Source organism: Tasmannia lanceolata, unplaced genomic scaffold (genome assembly GCF_043159265.1).
Source record: "Tasmannia lanceolata isolate RefF3 unplaced genomic scaffold, GAP_Taslan_0.1 ptg000012l, whole genome shotgun sequence".
NCBI lineage: Eukaryota > Viridiplantae > Streptophyta > Magnoliopsida > Canellales > Winteraceae > Tasmannia > Tasmannia lanceolata.
The window spans coordinates 32,167,359-32,182,724 of NW_027518689.1; the positions used below are offsets into that span (position 1 = coordinate 32,167,359).

General features: G+C 37.6%; 1 protein-coding gene across 1 annotated transcript; it reads left to right on the top strand.

Annotated features, from left to right (window-relative positions):
• Window positions 1-2,024: 2,024 nt before the first annotated feature.
• LOC143887196 (uncharacterized) lies at window positions 2,025-13,412 on the top strand. Its single transcript, XM_077391300.1, has 4 exons — window positions 2,025-2,418; window positions 2,500-2,771; window positions 11,768-11,829; window positions 12,917-13,412. Exons 1-4 carry the CDS (start codon window positions 2,216-2,218, stop codon window positions 13,124-13,126), a joined length of 747 nt encoding a protein of 248 aa, XP_077247415.1. The 5' UTR covers window positions 2,025-2,215; the 3' UTR covers window positions 13,127-13,412.
• Window positions 13,413-15,366: the final 1,954 nt, after the last annotated feature.

Sequence of the window (15,366 nt, forward strand, 5' to 3'; positions counted from 1 at the left end):
TCCCTATTCAAAGTTTTCGCTTGGTTTTGCCGTCAATGTGGAATTTTCTTTTAATCACGCTTTTTGACAATCTTGGCCATCATTCTAAGACAGCGTCAATGATTTTCTATTGCCGTTTCTCCAGCAACTTAATTCAAAATGTCTCCTGGTTGGTGCTCTAAACTAGGATTGACTTCATCCCTTCGGGCATGTTTGGATTGCAAGAAAATGGGTTGAGCCACCATTTATGCACATCTTTGGGCTTGTTCTACCCTTTTAATTAGACCTGGCAAACGGGTGGGTCAGACGGGTGGGTCGGGCCGGGTCAACCCGCGGGTGATGCTGGTGCGGGTCCACGGGTCGGGTGAGGAAATGACCCGCATTTTTGCGGGTCAGAATTTAGGTGACCCGCGCAGCCCGCAGGTGGGCCGGGTCAACCCGCAAATATGGGATTGTAATAATTCTCCTGATTTGACCGCATCTGTTTTTCCGTAATTATCATAACTTTCTATTTTTATTTTTTTCGTAATTTTACAACTTTATAACCATTTCTATGTAATTTTTCATTTAAAACTTTATAACTTTAGCTATTTTACTTTTTTGTGTAATGATTACTTTTTTTTGTTTGCTAGCAAACCAGGTGCGCATCTTTGCACCACCCCCGATCTTTGCACCACCCCCGATGGCCACATGCAGAGAAGTTGCCATAGGAGAAGTTTGGTAGTAAATTCTTATAAGATAAAAAACAGAAGGAAATGTTATCAACACTGCTGTTTTCTTATGAGCGCAGTCTCACTTTATTAAAAGTATGGTATGGCCCACACCATAGGATGATCCAAACCGTCCATTAGATGGGCCATAGCCTAAATAGGTTATGCTCCAAAAATCATTTCCATAGGATGATCCTAACCCTCCAATCTAAATGTTAGAGGGTTGATCCTAACCCTCTATAGATAAGAGGGTTAGAGTCAACCAATGGAAATAATTTTGGGGCATAACCTATTTAGGCTATGGCCCATCTAATGGACGGTTTGGATAATCCTATGGTGCGGACCATACCGTACATTTTATAAAGTGAGGAGTTCCCTCATAAAAAAACAGTAGTGCTGATAACATTCTCAAAAAAAAAATTAAAAAATAAGGTAAAAATGCGGGTGCCCACGGGTTGACCTGACCCGACCCGTGTTTTTGCGGGTTGGGTCACCCGCGGGTTAGTTTTGACGGGTCACTAAAACTTAGACCCGTGCCCGCAAATTTGCGGGTGGGTCGGGTCAACCCGCGGGCACGGGTCACTTTTGCCAAGTCTACTTTTAATCATTGGCGGGACCATATTGAGTGGGCCCATAACAAATCAGAAAAATATTTTCTTTTTAAAAAAACTAACCAAACACAAAAAAGGTTTTTCTTGAAAAATATTTTCCTTTTCAATCTTGGCAATCCAAACAGTTGAAAAGTAATTTTTAAAATTGTTTGGAAAATCATGGAAAGGAAAAAAAATCTCAAGAAAACTTTTTCTCGCATAAATGTTTTTCTTGCAATCCAAACAGTCCCTTCATGTCTTTTACGTTCCTCACAAGATAGCAGAAACAAAGCTCTGAAAGCGTTGTGATATCTAAGGTTTGGCACTAAGAAAAGCTGTAGCAGCGAGGCCTCTAGCTCAATTGGAGGTTTAATCCTAGTAAAACAAGTTCACATCTTCCTATCAACTCTCTTATAGAGCAATGATTTAAAATATTACACCCTGATGCGGAACGGGCCCACTTCATCACAGTCAAATCTTGATCCAACGGTAACGATGACCCGTTTTAGCCTTTAATTGAAGCTTTGGATCTCTAAAAAGTCTCCCTCGGTAGCTGCTATCACAGCTGTAACTAACCTTTATTATTATTTGCTTAATACTTGACTCTGTGTAAACTAATAATTAATTACCCTAAAGCACAACTCCCCATGATAAAACAAAATTACGAAAATCTCCTTCTGTTTTCTCAAAATGACCAAACTCTCTGTCTCGTGTCATCATTACTTTCCAATATTGTCATGTCCGAGTTTCGTCATTCCAACTGCCCCCACTCGTCAGTTTCTCCTTCATTTTTCATCATCACCACGCTCAACATCTTTTATTCAGTCTCCTTCTTCAATCCCTTAAACCCTAAATCTCTCTCTCAAAAAAAAAAAAAGCAAAAGAGTGAGAGAGAAAGAATGTAAAGATTACTTGATTACTTCTCTTCTTGTAGAAATGTTCATCCGAAGAACAAAACTCCAAAGAATCGATTTTTTTCAGCTTTTTCTTCTTATTCTCTTTCTCAATCCCTTCGATTCCTCTTCTCTACCCTGCGATGATAATCGCTGCAAAACTGGATCCTGCGACAAATCCGGTGACTGCATTTGTAATCTCCCCAATCCTTCCACCATTCTAGAAGGAGATCGCCCCTTTCTAGGGTAAAACCCTCTCATTCTCTCTACTCCTCATCTCAATTCCTCTTTTCTAGGGTTTCTAATTTGTAATTTTGTTGATTTTAGAGGTAGATTCTGTGATGAGGACCAGATCATGTGTGATGGGACAATTTCATTCTGGTGCGAGCACGGGGCGAGCTGTAATGAGATTGTTCAGGGGGAGAATTATACTTGTAATTGCTTGCCTGGGTATGCGGGATTGCATTGTGAGCACATTGGGGCTCCTTGTGGTCAGATTTTTTGCTTTCATGAAGCAGAATGCCTTGTTGAAGGTGATGTCTGTGAATGCCCTACGGGTTGGAAAGGAAGTGTTGATTGCTCATTGCCTACCAGAACTGGTAAACAAGGGTTTTGGATTCTTGTTTTTTCGTCAATTTAATTTCTGCTTTGATTTGTTTTTAATTGTACTGAATTGATCACTGATTATTTACAATTCTATAGTGATATTAAACCTTTTCTTTTTGTTCCTTATCCTTCCAAGAAGCTTTGTTTCCATGTTAACTCCTGGATTGTATTGTGAATTGAAAACAAGAATAATAAAAGTATATAGTGCAATCAACTCAACTCAACTAAGCCTTTGTCCCAAACTAGTTGGGGTCGGCTAATGAATCTTTTAGAAAATTCTCATGAAGAAGGTGAAAGAATCTACCTGGCTCAAATTGACTAAGTCTAATCCTAACACTAGTTGGGTTCGTCAACATGGATCATTTTCTTCCATTCTCTCCTATCCAAGGTCATGTTCTTTGTTATGTTCCTAGCCATCAAGTCTTTCCTCATTGTTTCTACACAATTTGTTTTCGGTCTGCCCCTACCCCTTTTTACTCCGTCAACTTGGCACGAGTCACTTCTTCTCACTGGAGCATCCAAAGGCCTACGTTGGATATGCCAAAACCATCTTAAGTGGTGCTCTCTCAGCTTCTCCTCAATTGATACCAACCCCACCTTTTTACGGATGTATTCATTTTTAATTCTATCTAACCTTGTGTGGCCTCACATCTTTCTAAGCGTTCGCATCTCCTCTACACTCATCTTATGCACATGCTGATTCTTGGTGGCCTAACATAAAAAATCTAAGAGGTGTTTGAATCAAGGTTGCCAGAGCGGGAATCGAAAGCGGGAATCGAAACGGGAATCGATGGCTCCCAGAGAAGAATCCTGCTTCCTTGGTTTGAATTGTCCATTTAGTCAGTATATAGAAAATTTAACTGCTCCTGGGCATCCTTTTTTAAGAGTTATGCCACATAATTCCATTTACTATTATATTTATTAATTTATCAGCCTGTGGTTGTGTTTATGTCTTTTACTCTCAACCCAGATCAGGATTGATCATTCTATTTTGTTTTTCTATTGTTTGCGGGGAATCGATCTGTGCCGTTATGTATGCTGGGTCTAAGCATGCTAGACATTAGAAATATTCTCCTTCCATCATTTCATCAACTCCAATGTGCAGTCCATATTGTTCATTAGTTATGGTTTCCAGTACTCAACACTCAACAAAGCCTTTGTCCCAAACTAGTTGGGTCGGCTAAATGAATCCTTTAGAAAAAATTCATGAAGAAAGTTTCCAGTAAAAAAATGAAATTAGTTGAATGCTTTTTTTTTTAATCCTTTTGAGCTATTCATTTTGCTTCTCATTTGGCACTTGCAGATCTTTGTTACTGAAACTCGTGTGCTGATTATGCACATTTTGGCAGTCTGGCAACGTCATTTTGGGTTCTTGACAGCCTATAGTTTGTTGCAATCTTCTAGACCACTTCATTTCTTTGGAACTTGGTTTTGTGCTCATATATCACATGTTGTTGTTGTGAACTTGTGAAAACTATTCTTTACTGCTCACTAACCCATTTTTTTCTGGATACCAAATCTCTTCACCCATCTTTCAACATATGGAAACTAACTCTTGATGCTTTCCATTGATTCTTAGTTTTTTTTTTTTTTTTGTTAAAGGATCTATACTTGTGGTGTCTGTTGAGAATACTTGAACATTCAACAAGTCTTTCATCGTAATTCATTCATTTTTTTTGGTAATCAAGATTCATTAGTTCATTTTGAGGTGATGAGGATTATACAAAGGAGCTTTTGTTTGGTTAAAGGCAGGGATTCAAAACTTGGTTTCAGGGTATGTGACTTGGGGTGGGCGAAACTGAGACCTTTTGTAATGTTCCAGCCAAAAGATTCAAAAATAAACTCGACACACTGTGTTCATTTTGAGGTTGGCCGAAAGGCCGAAACAGAGTAACTTCTATCAGAATTACTCAATTCCATTAACATTTTAAACATGCTTCAAGTTTTAGTTGCACGTGGTATCTCCTCTTAGAATAAGCCTGACCTAGCCTTGCATTCTGTTAAGATGGTGAACTGGGCACATGGAATGTCTTCACTTCCGCTTGAGGCCATTCGTTTCTTAATTTATTCATGTTTTATAATTTACTACTGATGCTTCTGCCAGATAGAAATTTCACATAGTAGCACGCCGTGGCTCTCAATGTGTTCATCATATTCTTGTTCCTTTCTGTTAAAAGGTCATGAGCATGCATTCCCTTTTCCGTTTGTTAATGCCCTATTAGTTTGGGATTATGACAACCGATTGCCACCCCCCAATCCGATAATCGGATTGGGAGGTGACAATTGCCACCCCTCAATCCCATAATCGGATTGGGAGGTGACAATCGGTTGCCACAACCTCAAACGAACAGGGCCTAAGAAATAGGAGAGGAAGAAAACCTTGAGCAGAAAATATCAGAGAGGTTCAACTTGACGGATATAAAATTATTTGATGGGAAAACGAGCGGATCAGATGGTTGTTAAGATTCTGGATGACCCTCCTTATCTCTGGCTTATTAACCTAATTGTTAACCTCCTTATTAATATGGCTGATCATAATGGAGTGAACTGTTTCAACAAAAGAACTGCCTAGATTGTACCTCTGTTTTAGTTTTACGATGCACAGAAAATAAAATTAGTGTTTCACTCAACCAAAGTTTGATTGCAACCATATCTTGGCCACCAAAGTTTGACTGCAACCATATCTTTGCCAAACATGGTGTGGGAAAGAAGTGCCCCAACTTTCTGTTCTCGTCCATTGTAACAAACAGTCCTGTATATTTGGTTTCCAGGTTTCTTCAGCGTCAAGGAACGTGATTATTTTGGGTGGTGCAAATCGAATCACCTTAATGAAATCCAATTCCATATTTTCAGATAATGTTCATCCATTAAGTGGAGAAAATGATTTATAAGAAGCATAAAATGATTATGCTTCATTACATAGCATCTACTTCCCTTGATTTTCTTTGCTACATTATTGAAATTTTTTTTTTTTCTGTCTTATGCTGAAAGGATATGAATATGCTTTCACTTCAATACATCAAGATATTTTCAATAATCATCTGAGCAGAGATGAGAGGAAAGAAGGGTGTAATGTTGCCTCATCCACTATTGTTTATATTGCTATTGTCGAAAAATGAAAATAACTTGAAGTCATGAACAATTTTCACTCTTCCATTCTTTTTGTTGTTTAAGACCCACAACCTGTTCCAATGAATGATTCCTTGTATTTTCTAGATTCTATGAGGTGAAACGTTTTAGGTTGTTTCTTTCAATTATTCTAAGGGCTTTTTCTTGAGATTAAATAGGTTGTCTATGTATGAGAAGCTCTAGCTCTCAATGAACTCTATTTGGCTCTTGTTTTCTCTAATGGTCCATTGAAGATTGAACAATTGATTGTTCTATAATATGCACTATTATTGGGAAAAGTAATGGGCACCGGAAAATTGCATAAGGGGTACAGACATACCCACCCACGCACACGGACACGCGCGCTCACCACCACATGCACATGCACATGCACACACTCAAGATAGTGTTTGATAGTCACTTATGGAGAAAACCATGTGAATTGTTTGAAAATGTTTGGGATGGAAAAGCAAGGGGAAAATGCTTGGGATGGAAAGCCAAGAGATACTTTTTGTTTGATGATTTTTTATGTTCTTCATATCCAAGTGGTCATGTAGAAAAAAAAAATGAAAGACTGACTATCTATATTTGTGAGTTGGAAAAGTAATGGAACCGAAAAAATGGAAAATTAGCATCATGTGAGTGTGTCTTCCGTGCAAGGTGTCAATGGTCTTTGTGGTGTCTTGTGTTTCAATTTTCAATAAATTCCAATGGCAATAGATGGGATGCAGGTGTGGCTTAATGTAAAATTTTAGGGGCTTATCAAGACTGCTCAGCTTTGTCTTATATAATTTCCTTTTCCATGCAAGTTATATGTAAGGGTTTTTTTTTATGTTTACGGCCATGTCACTGGTTGTCTGAATAATGCAGTTCTTCACTTCTACTACCTTTTGGGAGATAATAGAATGCAAGAGTTATGATGTGATGAATGACCTTAGTTTTATCACAAGATTAAAATTTACTCATGGTTATCAAATCAAAATTATGAAAATCTTGAAAATTTCTTCCTTATTTCTCATTGAAATCTTGTAGTTTATTTTGTATCTAGACATTCTCTTCATTCTTATTCTTGTTTTGGGGATATCTTTCCTTTTTCTGGGCCTGTTATTTGAATTCTAAGGAGGTAAAAGATAGCACTTGCATTCCCATTCCCTTTTTATTCTTTCCCGTTCCTTGATTCTAGGTTTTGTGTTGACCATTTCATCATTATATATATATGTATATATATCTAGGTTTTGTGTTGACCATTTCATCATTATACATGTGTGTATATATATATATATATATATATATATATATATATATATATATATATATATATATATATATATATCTGATATTATTGTAGACGAAACCATCTATTCAATCAATTATCTTCACATTGCCATATTCCCGCCTTTTAGACTCTTATTCATGGAGAGTTGTCCGCTGATTGAATTGCCCTTGTAGGAACATTTTCCATTATTTATTTTTGTGTATTTTCCATTAAGATCCTTAGGATATTGTTGAATACTTGCAATTACATAGATGTCGCTATAGTCACTAGGTTGTTGGAGGGAGGCCATAGCTTGGTTGATCATTGCAAAAACTGACTAACTCTTTTCTTGGTATGAAAAATTTTGATGGATTGGCTAAATATTTTTACTAGTTCTCTAGTTTTGCATTTCGCTTTGCTGTTGCTGGTGCACATGGTGGAATGATAGGGTAATATTCATCAAAATGTCATAGTGCTGGTGAGGGTGAATTCACTATGTCAGTTATATTGCTATTTAGTTGAAGATGGAAGCTTGGAATGCCTTTAAGAGGAGGAATGATTCGTGAGTAGCGCGGCCCTCCCCTCAAACAATCTCGCTATGCCTTAATCCCCCTATGGAGAAGGGTGTGGATTTGTATACCAGGAAACCCTATGAAATGCTGTGTATCTACTCTTTAGAGATTGGGAATCTTTTTAGAAGCCAATAAGGATTTGTTTGGGTAAAAGAGTTATTTTATGTGGATCTGAGTTGAATTACGTGAGGTGCTACTCAAGGTAAGGACATTCTTTACTTGGGCGGAAGGTGGAGATAATGGGATTTGCAATGGGATACTTAAAAGGAGTATCTTGTCCTTAAACATCAATCTAAGAGGAGTTTTTTAGGAGAAAACTAGGAGTGGCTCCATGAACTCATTGGAAACCACCCTCAAAGCTCCCCTAGATGCACATGTTTAACACAAGGGAAGCGGTTGGAACCTTGGTTTAGAAAATTGACAAGAAGTGAGTGTAGACACTAAAATTTTCCAAGGAATCAGAAATACAATTTCTTGATATCGTTTGGTCTTCTAGCACTAAGGGGAAATTGAATGTCCTCTTCCAATTGTTAAAATACCCTGGAAATTCGGCCATGGATTTTGAATAGGGGGAGAACACCTATATGTTTTTCTTAAGAAAGGTTCAAAATTAAAAAAAATTAAAAAAACACATTTGAAATTAAAAAAAAAAAAACGCTTCCCTTTTTGCGGTTTTTAGACCATTTTCGGTAGTTACACCTTTTTCTCCACATCTAAAAAACAATAAATAGAGGGGTTTGGGCACAACAATGGGACAAAACAAGATCCCGTCGACCAATCACATATACGTGTGCCCCTCTCTTGCATCCCTTCCTCATTCTCTCATCTTTTGTTTAAAGAATATGGAAAGGTTGTGTTAAAAAAACCTTTCTCCCATTAGATTTTTTTTTTACTATTTTTTTTCCTTCTCTTCCAACAGAGTGGAAAAGCGGTGTTCCAAAAAATTTTCATTCAATCCTTTTGCCCTTTAGACATTTTACGTGTTATCGTGGGCGTTTACAATCTAGGCTTTGTCTTTTGACAGGGGCTCTCTGGATCACATCCAGAGACCCCAATTTATATAAAGTTATTACAAAATTTTGTCTTAACTAATGGAAAAAAGATAGCTTCATCGTATTGTATTGTATTGCATTCGTTATGTATTTAAAGATTTTTTTAGGGAAGTGATATGTACGCCCATTTTGATCACCAGGGACACCTTGCGCCAGTGTACGTGGCAATCAAACCCACTGGATTCTTCTAACGTCAAGTACATTAGCCCCCCTTTAGTCATTGTATCAACCCACTGGATTCTTCTGACGTCAAGTACATTAGCCCCCCTTTAGTCATTGATACACTGGCGCTAGGTGTCCCTAGTAATCAAAAGGGGTCGTAAATACCTTTTATTTATTTATTTAAGGTATTATTTTTTTGAAATTGGAGGTATTCTTTATAATATAATTAACAAGAGGATAAGTTTGATGACTTCTACTCTGTTAGAAAAATCTCTAGAGAATTGAGAGGATTTCGGCAAAGTGTAAATAATCCTACACCTTCATGGAAATTGGTTAAACACACCTCATGGAAGTGTAGTCAATCCGCTCCTTTTTCTTTATATTTTTCTTATAATTTCCTGATATTTGTTAATCTCGAAATCGTTTTCTCCTTCGCAGGAATTCGAATTTCGACGTTCACAGCAAGTGTGGCAACTAAAAGAGAAAATATGCTACTTTTAAGTATAAAAATATTACAAATACAAGATTTATGTATTTGTTAGGAAAACTAGAAAATGAATGATCTAAAGGTGCTTCCCATTCAAGAGAGGTGTTGGGGCTTTGCTACTCGGGAGTTGAAATAGTTGGAAATTCCTATCATAAAGCAACTAATGGATGGCAGCACAAGCATGATGCTAGGAGGTTAAACATTATTCATTATATTTATTTCATATCTTTTAGTTTATTTTATTTTTGTGGTGGTGGTGGTGGTGGGCTGTGTGTGGGAAGAGAGGGGGGCAGCTATTGTCTGAACAGATGCATTCTTAAAGGCATGGACTGTCAATACGTGGATAGCTAGAGATTGTGGGCAGAATGGCAATAGGGAGGAGGGGTAATCGACAATTAAGTAAAGGAGGGCTGTCATTTCTAGTGGTTGTTTGAGATTGTGAGTAGGTAGAGGGTAATCTACTCAAAGGGGGAAACATGATAAATTTGTTTAACAACGAATGTGATCTAAGGGATTTTCTAGATGTCTTTATTTAAATAATAAAAATGTGTTTTTTGATTTTTCTAGGTAATAGTGTTCTCCGGATAGATTTTTTCTTTGAGTTAATTAAGTCTTCAAATCCTTTGCTTTTCTAAGAGATGGTTTGGGAGAAGCTTCAGAAGAATCCTTTTTTCCAATAGTGAACAATGATTTTATGGCAGACCAAGAGAAGTATGTAAGAATTATGTGTGACTTGGTAAGTTAATCAAACTTTGCTACCATGATTATGTTTGTTTCAAATTTATGATTTTCCATTATGTATGTATTTGTAATTTATTCATTTTCAAAAAAAAAAAGTATTTGTAAATTGTTTTGTAGTTCTTAAACCACACCACTCAACCATCTCTAGATGGCAATGCTTTCTGTGATGGACACATCCACTCTAACATGGCATTTCATTATGAAATGAAAATTTGGGTCCCTAGTGCTAGTAATTCTGTCCATGGCCAGTGTCAAAAGATAGCCCACCTAAGCTTATGTCACCAACCCATCATATCATTGATATTATCGGTGTCATTGTCTTCGTCATTTACATACTCTGCACCCTTTCATTAGGTGAGGCACTAAAATGCAGTCATATTATGTGAATAGTTAGCCATGTAGTGTGATTATGAAAGGCCTCACTTGACTTAATGCTAACACCTAACTTAAGTGAGGTGCATATTAGCCAAGAGAATCTAACAACGGATCAACCAAAAGAGAAAACTGTGAGGAAAAACAAGAAAAACCTAGAGGTTGTGTGAGCAAGGAAAAGGGGAGAAAATAGAGTGAAATGATGGGATAAAGTATTGTTCTATGGAGAAAGATTAAGAAAGTGGAGAATGAGAAATAAGATAGGAACATGATTTGAGATCCAAAGTAGAAGAAATCTAAGGTTTCAAAGGAGAGGCAAGTAGGAAAGATGAGAAAGTGAACAAAGGAAATGACATACCTTTATCGGCAGATTAAATCTCGCTCACGAGAGATTATGAAAGCCCTGTATTATGATTATGAAAGCCCTCACTTAACTTAATGCTAAAACCTAACTTAAGTGAGGTGCTTATTAGCAAAGAGAATCTGACAACGGATCAACCAAAAAAGAAATTGTGAGGAAAAACAAGAAAATCCTAGAGGCTGTGTGAGAAAGGAAAATTGGAGAAAATAGAGTAAATTGATGGAATAAAGTATTGTTATGCAGAGAAAGATTAAGAAAGTGAAGAACGTATGAGAAATAAGATAGGAACATGATTTGAGATCCAAAGGAGAAGAAATCTAAGGTTTCAAAGGAGAGGCAAGGAGGAAAGTTGAGAAAGTGAATAAAGGAAATGGCGTACCTTTATTGAGAGATTAAATCTTGCTCATCATTATAGTAACTTGATTACCTTGCTCTATTACCAGTAAAAATGGATATAATATGCAATGCAAATAAAAAAGGAGAGAGAGAGAGAGAGAGAGAGAGAGAGAGAGAGAGAGAATTTATTAGTTTTGATTTCACTAAAAGTGAGATAATATCATGTACAATGACAAAAAATAAGCCTAAGGAGAGAATAAACGAACTCCTAACAATATATACTAGCTTTCAAGCATGAGAAAAATGACTATGTTGAATCAGTGCCAAAACCTTTATGATTGCAGATTGAAATCCATTGAGCCTTCAGAATTTCCCAAATTTACTTATTGAAATTAAACAAGATTAATAGACTGTAGAACTTTGAAGTATAAAGCAATAGCTATAATTTTTAGCGACTCACATCTTCTATTTTGTGCTCCTTTTTTTTTTTAAGGAAAATTCTATTTTGTGCTTGTTCTGATTGATATTTCTTATCTATGGCAGTTACCATAACAAATTCAACTGATAAAGGTTTTCGGCAGGTGGAAATTAGTGATGGTAACAAGGTGAGTGTGAAATATAAACCTCATTGTTTTTCTAATTCATGTTTTTCCTGTATTATGTTGGTATCTTAATTATTAGAATGATGAATATATTTTATGCAAGGCAACAAGTTGACACAGAGGACCACACTTAGAAATTAAACATTTGACGAGAAATTATGCTATTAAAGATGTTATCCCTTAACTTAAAAATGAAGTTCTCATCCCACCCCAAAGCAAAATCCAGAAGACAAACAGTTGGTTGACGAGCAGGGCGTTATCTTTGGAGTACATCATGGTTAGCAAACATGTCTAATTAGCCTCCTTTTAGGTGTGAGGGCCTTCTGGAGTGAATATTGAGTACATTAGGAGTCTACATAGAGGATCGAGCTTGCCATTCAAAAAAAACATAGAGGATCGGGCTCCTATTCACGTATCGGTAAATATTCAGAAAACATCTCACCATCTACATTTCTACGTAGAACTTAAAACACTTCACTAAAGTTCATGATGACTAGCATCTACAAATTTAGGGCTGCAAATTAATAGTACATCTCGTCACTTGATCAAGAAAACTTAATAGGTCATCTGTCAGAAAACATCTCATAATACTTTATGAAGTCTGTAAACTTGCCTAAACACTTATTCAGAATATTTTACAAACTACAACACCTTTAATATTAATCTCCGCATACTTTTGAGCCTAATTGCAAGATAGTTTAGCATAAGGTCCATTATGCCAATACTGAAAATTGAAAATTCTCTAATCAGTGATGGGGGTTATGTCTTCTTTTTTTTTTTTTTGAAATGGATGGAAGTGATGAGTTTGCTGACTAGATTATATTATAACAGTAAAATGCCGTTTGTCCTTCAGATCCTTGTTAACCCTCATGATCTTGCAGAAATTAAAGTGAGAAAACTTAAAAACAGATCTTGTGCAGTAAGTCCCAGGCACCCAGGGATTCATTGAAGTGGGAAAAGCACCAAGGCTTTCACTTTCAAGCTGGATTTCATTACTGGAAATTATATTGGAATTCCTTTTCGCCAATAATTTGCCAGCTTGAGAAAACTGACACTGAAACGACATACTTATTTCATCTATGTCCTGCAGTGGTTTGTACCGGTGTTCGCCATTTCATGTTCGCTAGGAGCAGTTGTTGGTGTTGTTATGTTTGCGAATAAACATCTCAAGAAGCGGGAAACAACAGTCCCAAAGTTCCAGCAGCTATCCCAAATGCAAATGCATGGGATCTTGGATGATGAGGACGATGACACTTTTATTCCTGATGTCGTCGTCCACCATGATAGTGCGCACCTTTAGATTGTATGCTTCATCCCACAGGAATCTATGTACTTGTTCTTAACTGGAATAAGTTTTTTTGTGTGTTTGTAGAGTGATGCCAAGGACAGTTGCACAACAGTCTACTCAATTTGAATTGAAACATCAGATGTTACTAACAGGTCACCTGCTTGTTTGGCGATTTGGCCATTCTGAAATACACATGCCCCTGCAACTGGGCTTTGTATCGCTCCTTTTTTGTATTTCATGATACTTTTGAAGTCTACTAAGTATAGTCACATTTTGTGGATCAATGACTTTTCTTTCTTATGCAAATCCTAAAGCAGACATCTTTTTTATCACGTCGATTAATGGCTAATGAAAGTCCAAACATAGTGAGACGGGAGCCAAAGGCCTGATGATGGCCCATGCAATGGCCAGATGATCCACCAAATCAGCAAAACCAGGCATCGAAGCCTTCGTGGTGGCTGCAAGTCAAGACTTGGTACAGTTGCTATAATTTCCTTGCTTAATGAGTGTGTGGCAAAGCAAAAACATGTTAGGCTCTGTTTGGAAGCAGTTTAATTCCAGGGATATGCAAAGTTCAGGGAGGAGCCAGGATCTGGGAATCCCCGGTACCTACCGGGGGGTTTCCCTTGTTTTTTTCCCGGTAAAATTGGGATGTAGGAAAAAAATTAAAAAGAACAAAAATGGAAGATTAAATTTAAAAATGACATTCTTGTATCCCTTCCACCTTTGCTACAGTGCCCATCTTCTTTCACAAAAAACGGCATGGGCCTGCCTATGCATGGGACTGGGTGGGAACCAGCCTAGTATGGGATAGGTTTAAAGGGCCTTGCCTAACGTGTTCCATCAGCTTTGGAGCTTTTGACGTATTGGTAAGGTACCTAACATTTGGTACCAGGGCAACCACCATGTCCCGTGTTTGAGTCACAAAAGAGGCGACATATGGAGAGGACTACCTGGAAAGGGCTACCTAGTAAAAAAATGCCAGAGTGAAAGCTGTAAAAAAATGCCAGAGTGAAAGCCGCCAGAGTACCTGTGGAAAGGGCTATTTGGACAAAATGCCAGAGTAAAAGCTATCACGGAGTGGGCTGCCGATGATCCAAACCATTCATTTATTGGGCAACAACATAAATAGGTTGCATCAAGTAAATCATTTCCATAGGATTATCCTAACCATTCAATCTATAGAGGTTTCTATAGCGGGCAATCCCATTATAGATCGGAGGGTTAGGATCATCCTATGGAGATGATTTAAGGGGTGCAGGCGTGCAACCTACTTATATCGTGTGCAACAAATGAACAGTTTGGATCATCTTATGAATTGGGCCCTGCTTTTTAAGAACATACTTGACTTAAAATGCATACAACATATAAAATCTCATAATTAACTAGTAGAGAGTTTTCACATGGTGTGTGCCAGTATAGTCCAGTATTTTTTAAAAAGTATTTACGGGCCATGCCATAGGGTGATCCAAACCGCCCATTTGATGGGCCACAACATTAATAGGCTGTGCCCAAAAATTCATTTACATGGGATGATCTTAGCACTCTAATATATAGAGATGTACATCATATTAATTTCCCACATAAATTAGAGGGATCATACTACACAAATGAATTTTTGGGCACAACCTATTTTCGTCCTGGCCAAACAAGTGGACGATTTAGATCATCCTGTGGTGCAACCCGTACGATACAATTTTTCTAATACGGGCTTACACCATGTAAAATCTTGTGACTCCCTTAATCAAATGGATGGTTTGGATCGTCTTGTGGCTGACTATTTTTCAAATACAAGTCTACATCATATACAATTATGCAGATAAGGTGCCATTCCCCTCAGCAAATCAATTGAAATGAGAGAGGGGGCATTGATTGATATTGAGAGAGAGAGAGAGAGAGTAGAAAAAGGGCATTAATAGGTGACAAAATCCTATAATATATGGAAGATTCCGGATAGAGTTAATCTAGGTGGAGAAAGGCATTAATTTAGTTGGCAAAATCCTATAAGATGGGGAAGATTCCGGATTTTCTGTAGGGAGTAACTGCCCCCCCCCCCCCCCCCCCCCCCGCTCCTTCTCTGGGGCCTACCTAGGTATAGGACTGGGTGGGAACCAACCAGGTATGGAGACATGTTTAAAGGGCCTTATCTAACGCGTTCCATCAGCTCTGGAGCTTTTGGCATATTCGTAAGGTACCTAACATTTACCTAAGGAGTAACCCAGTTTTGGTTTGGGGTTCTTTCTCAAGGATTC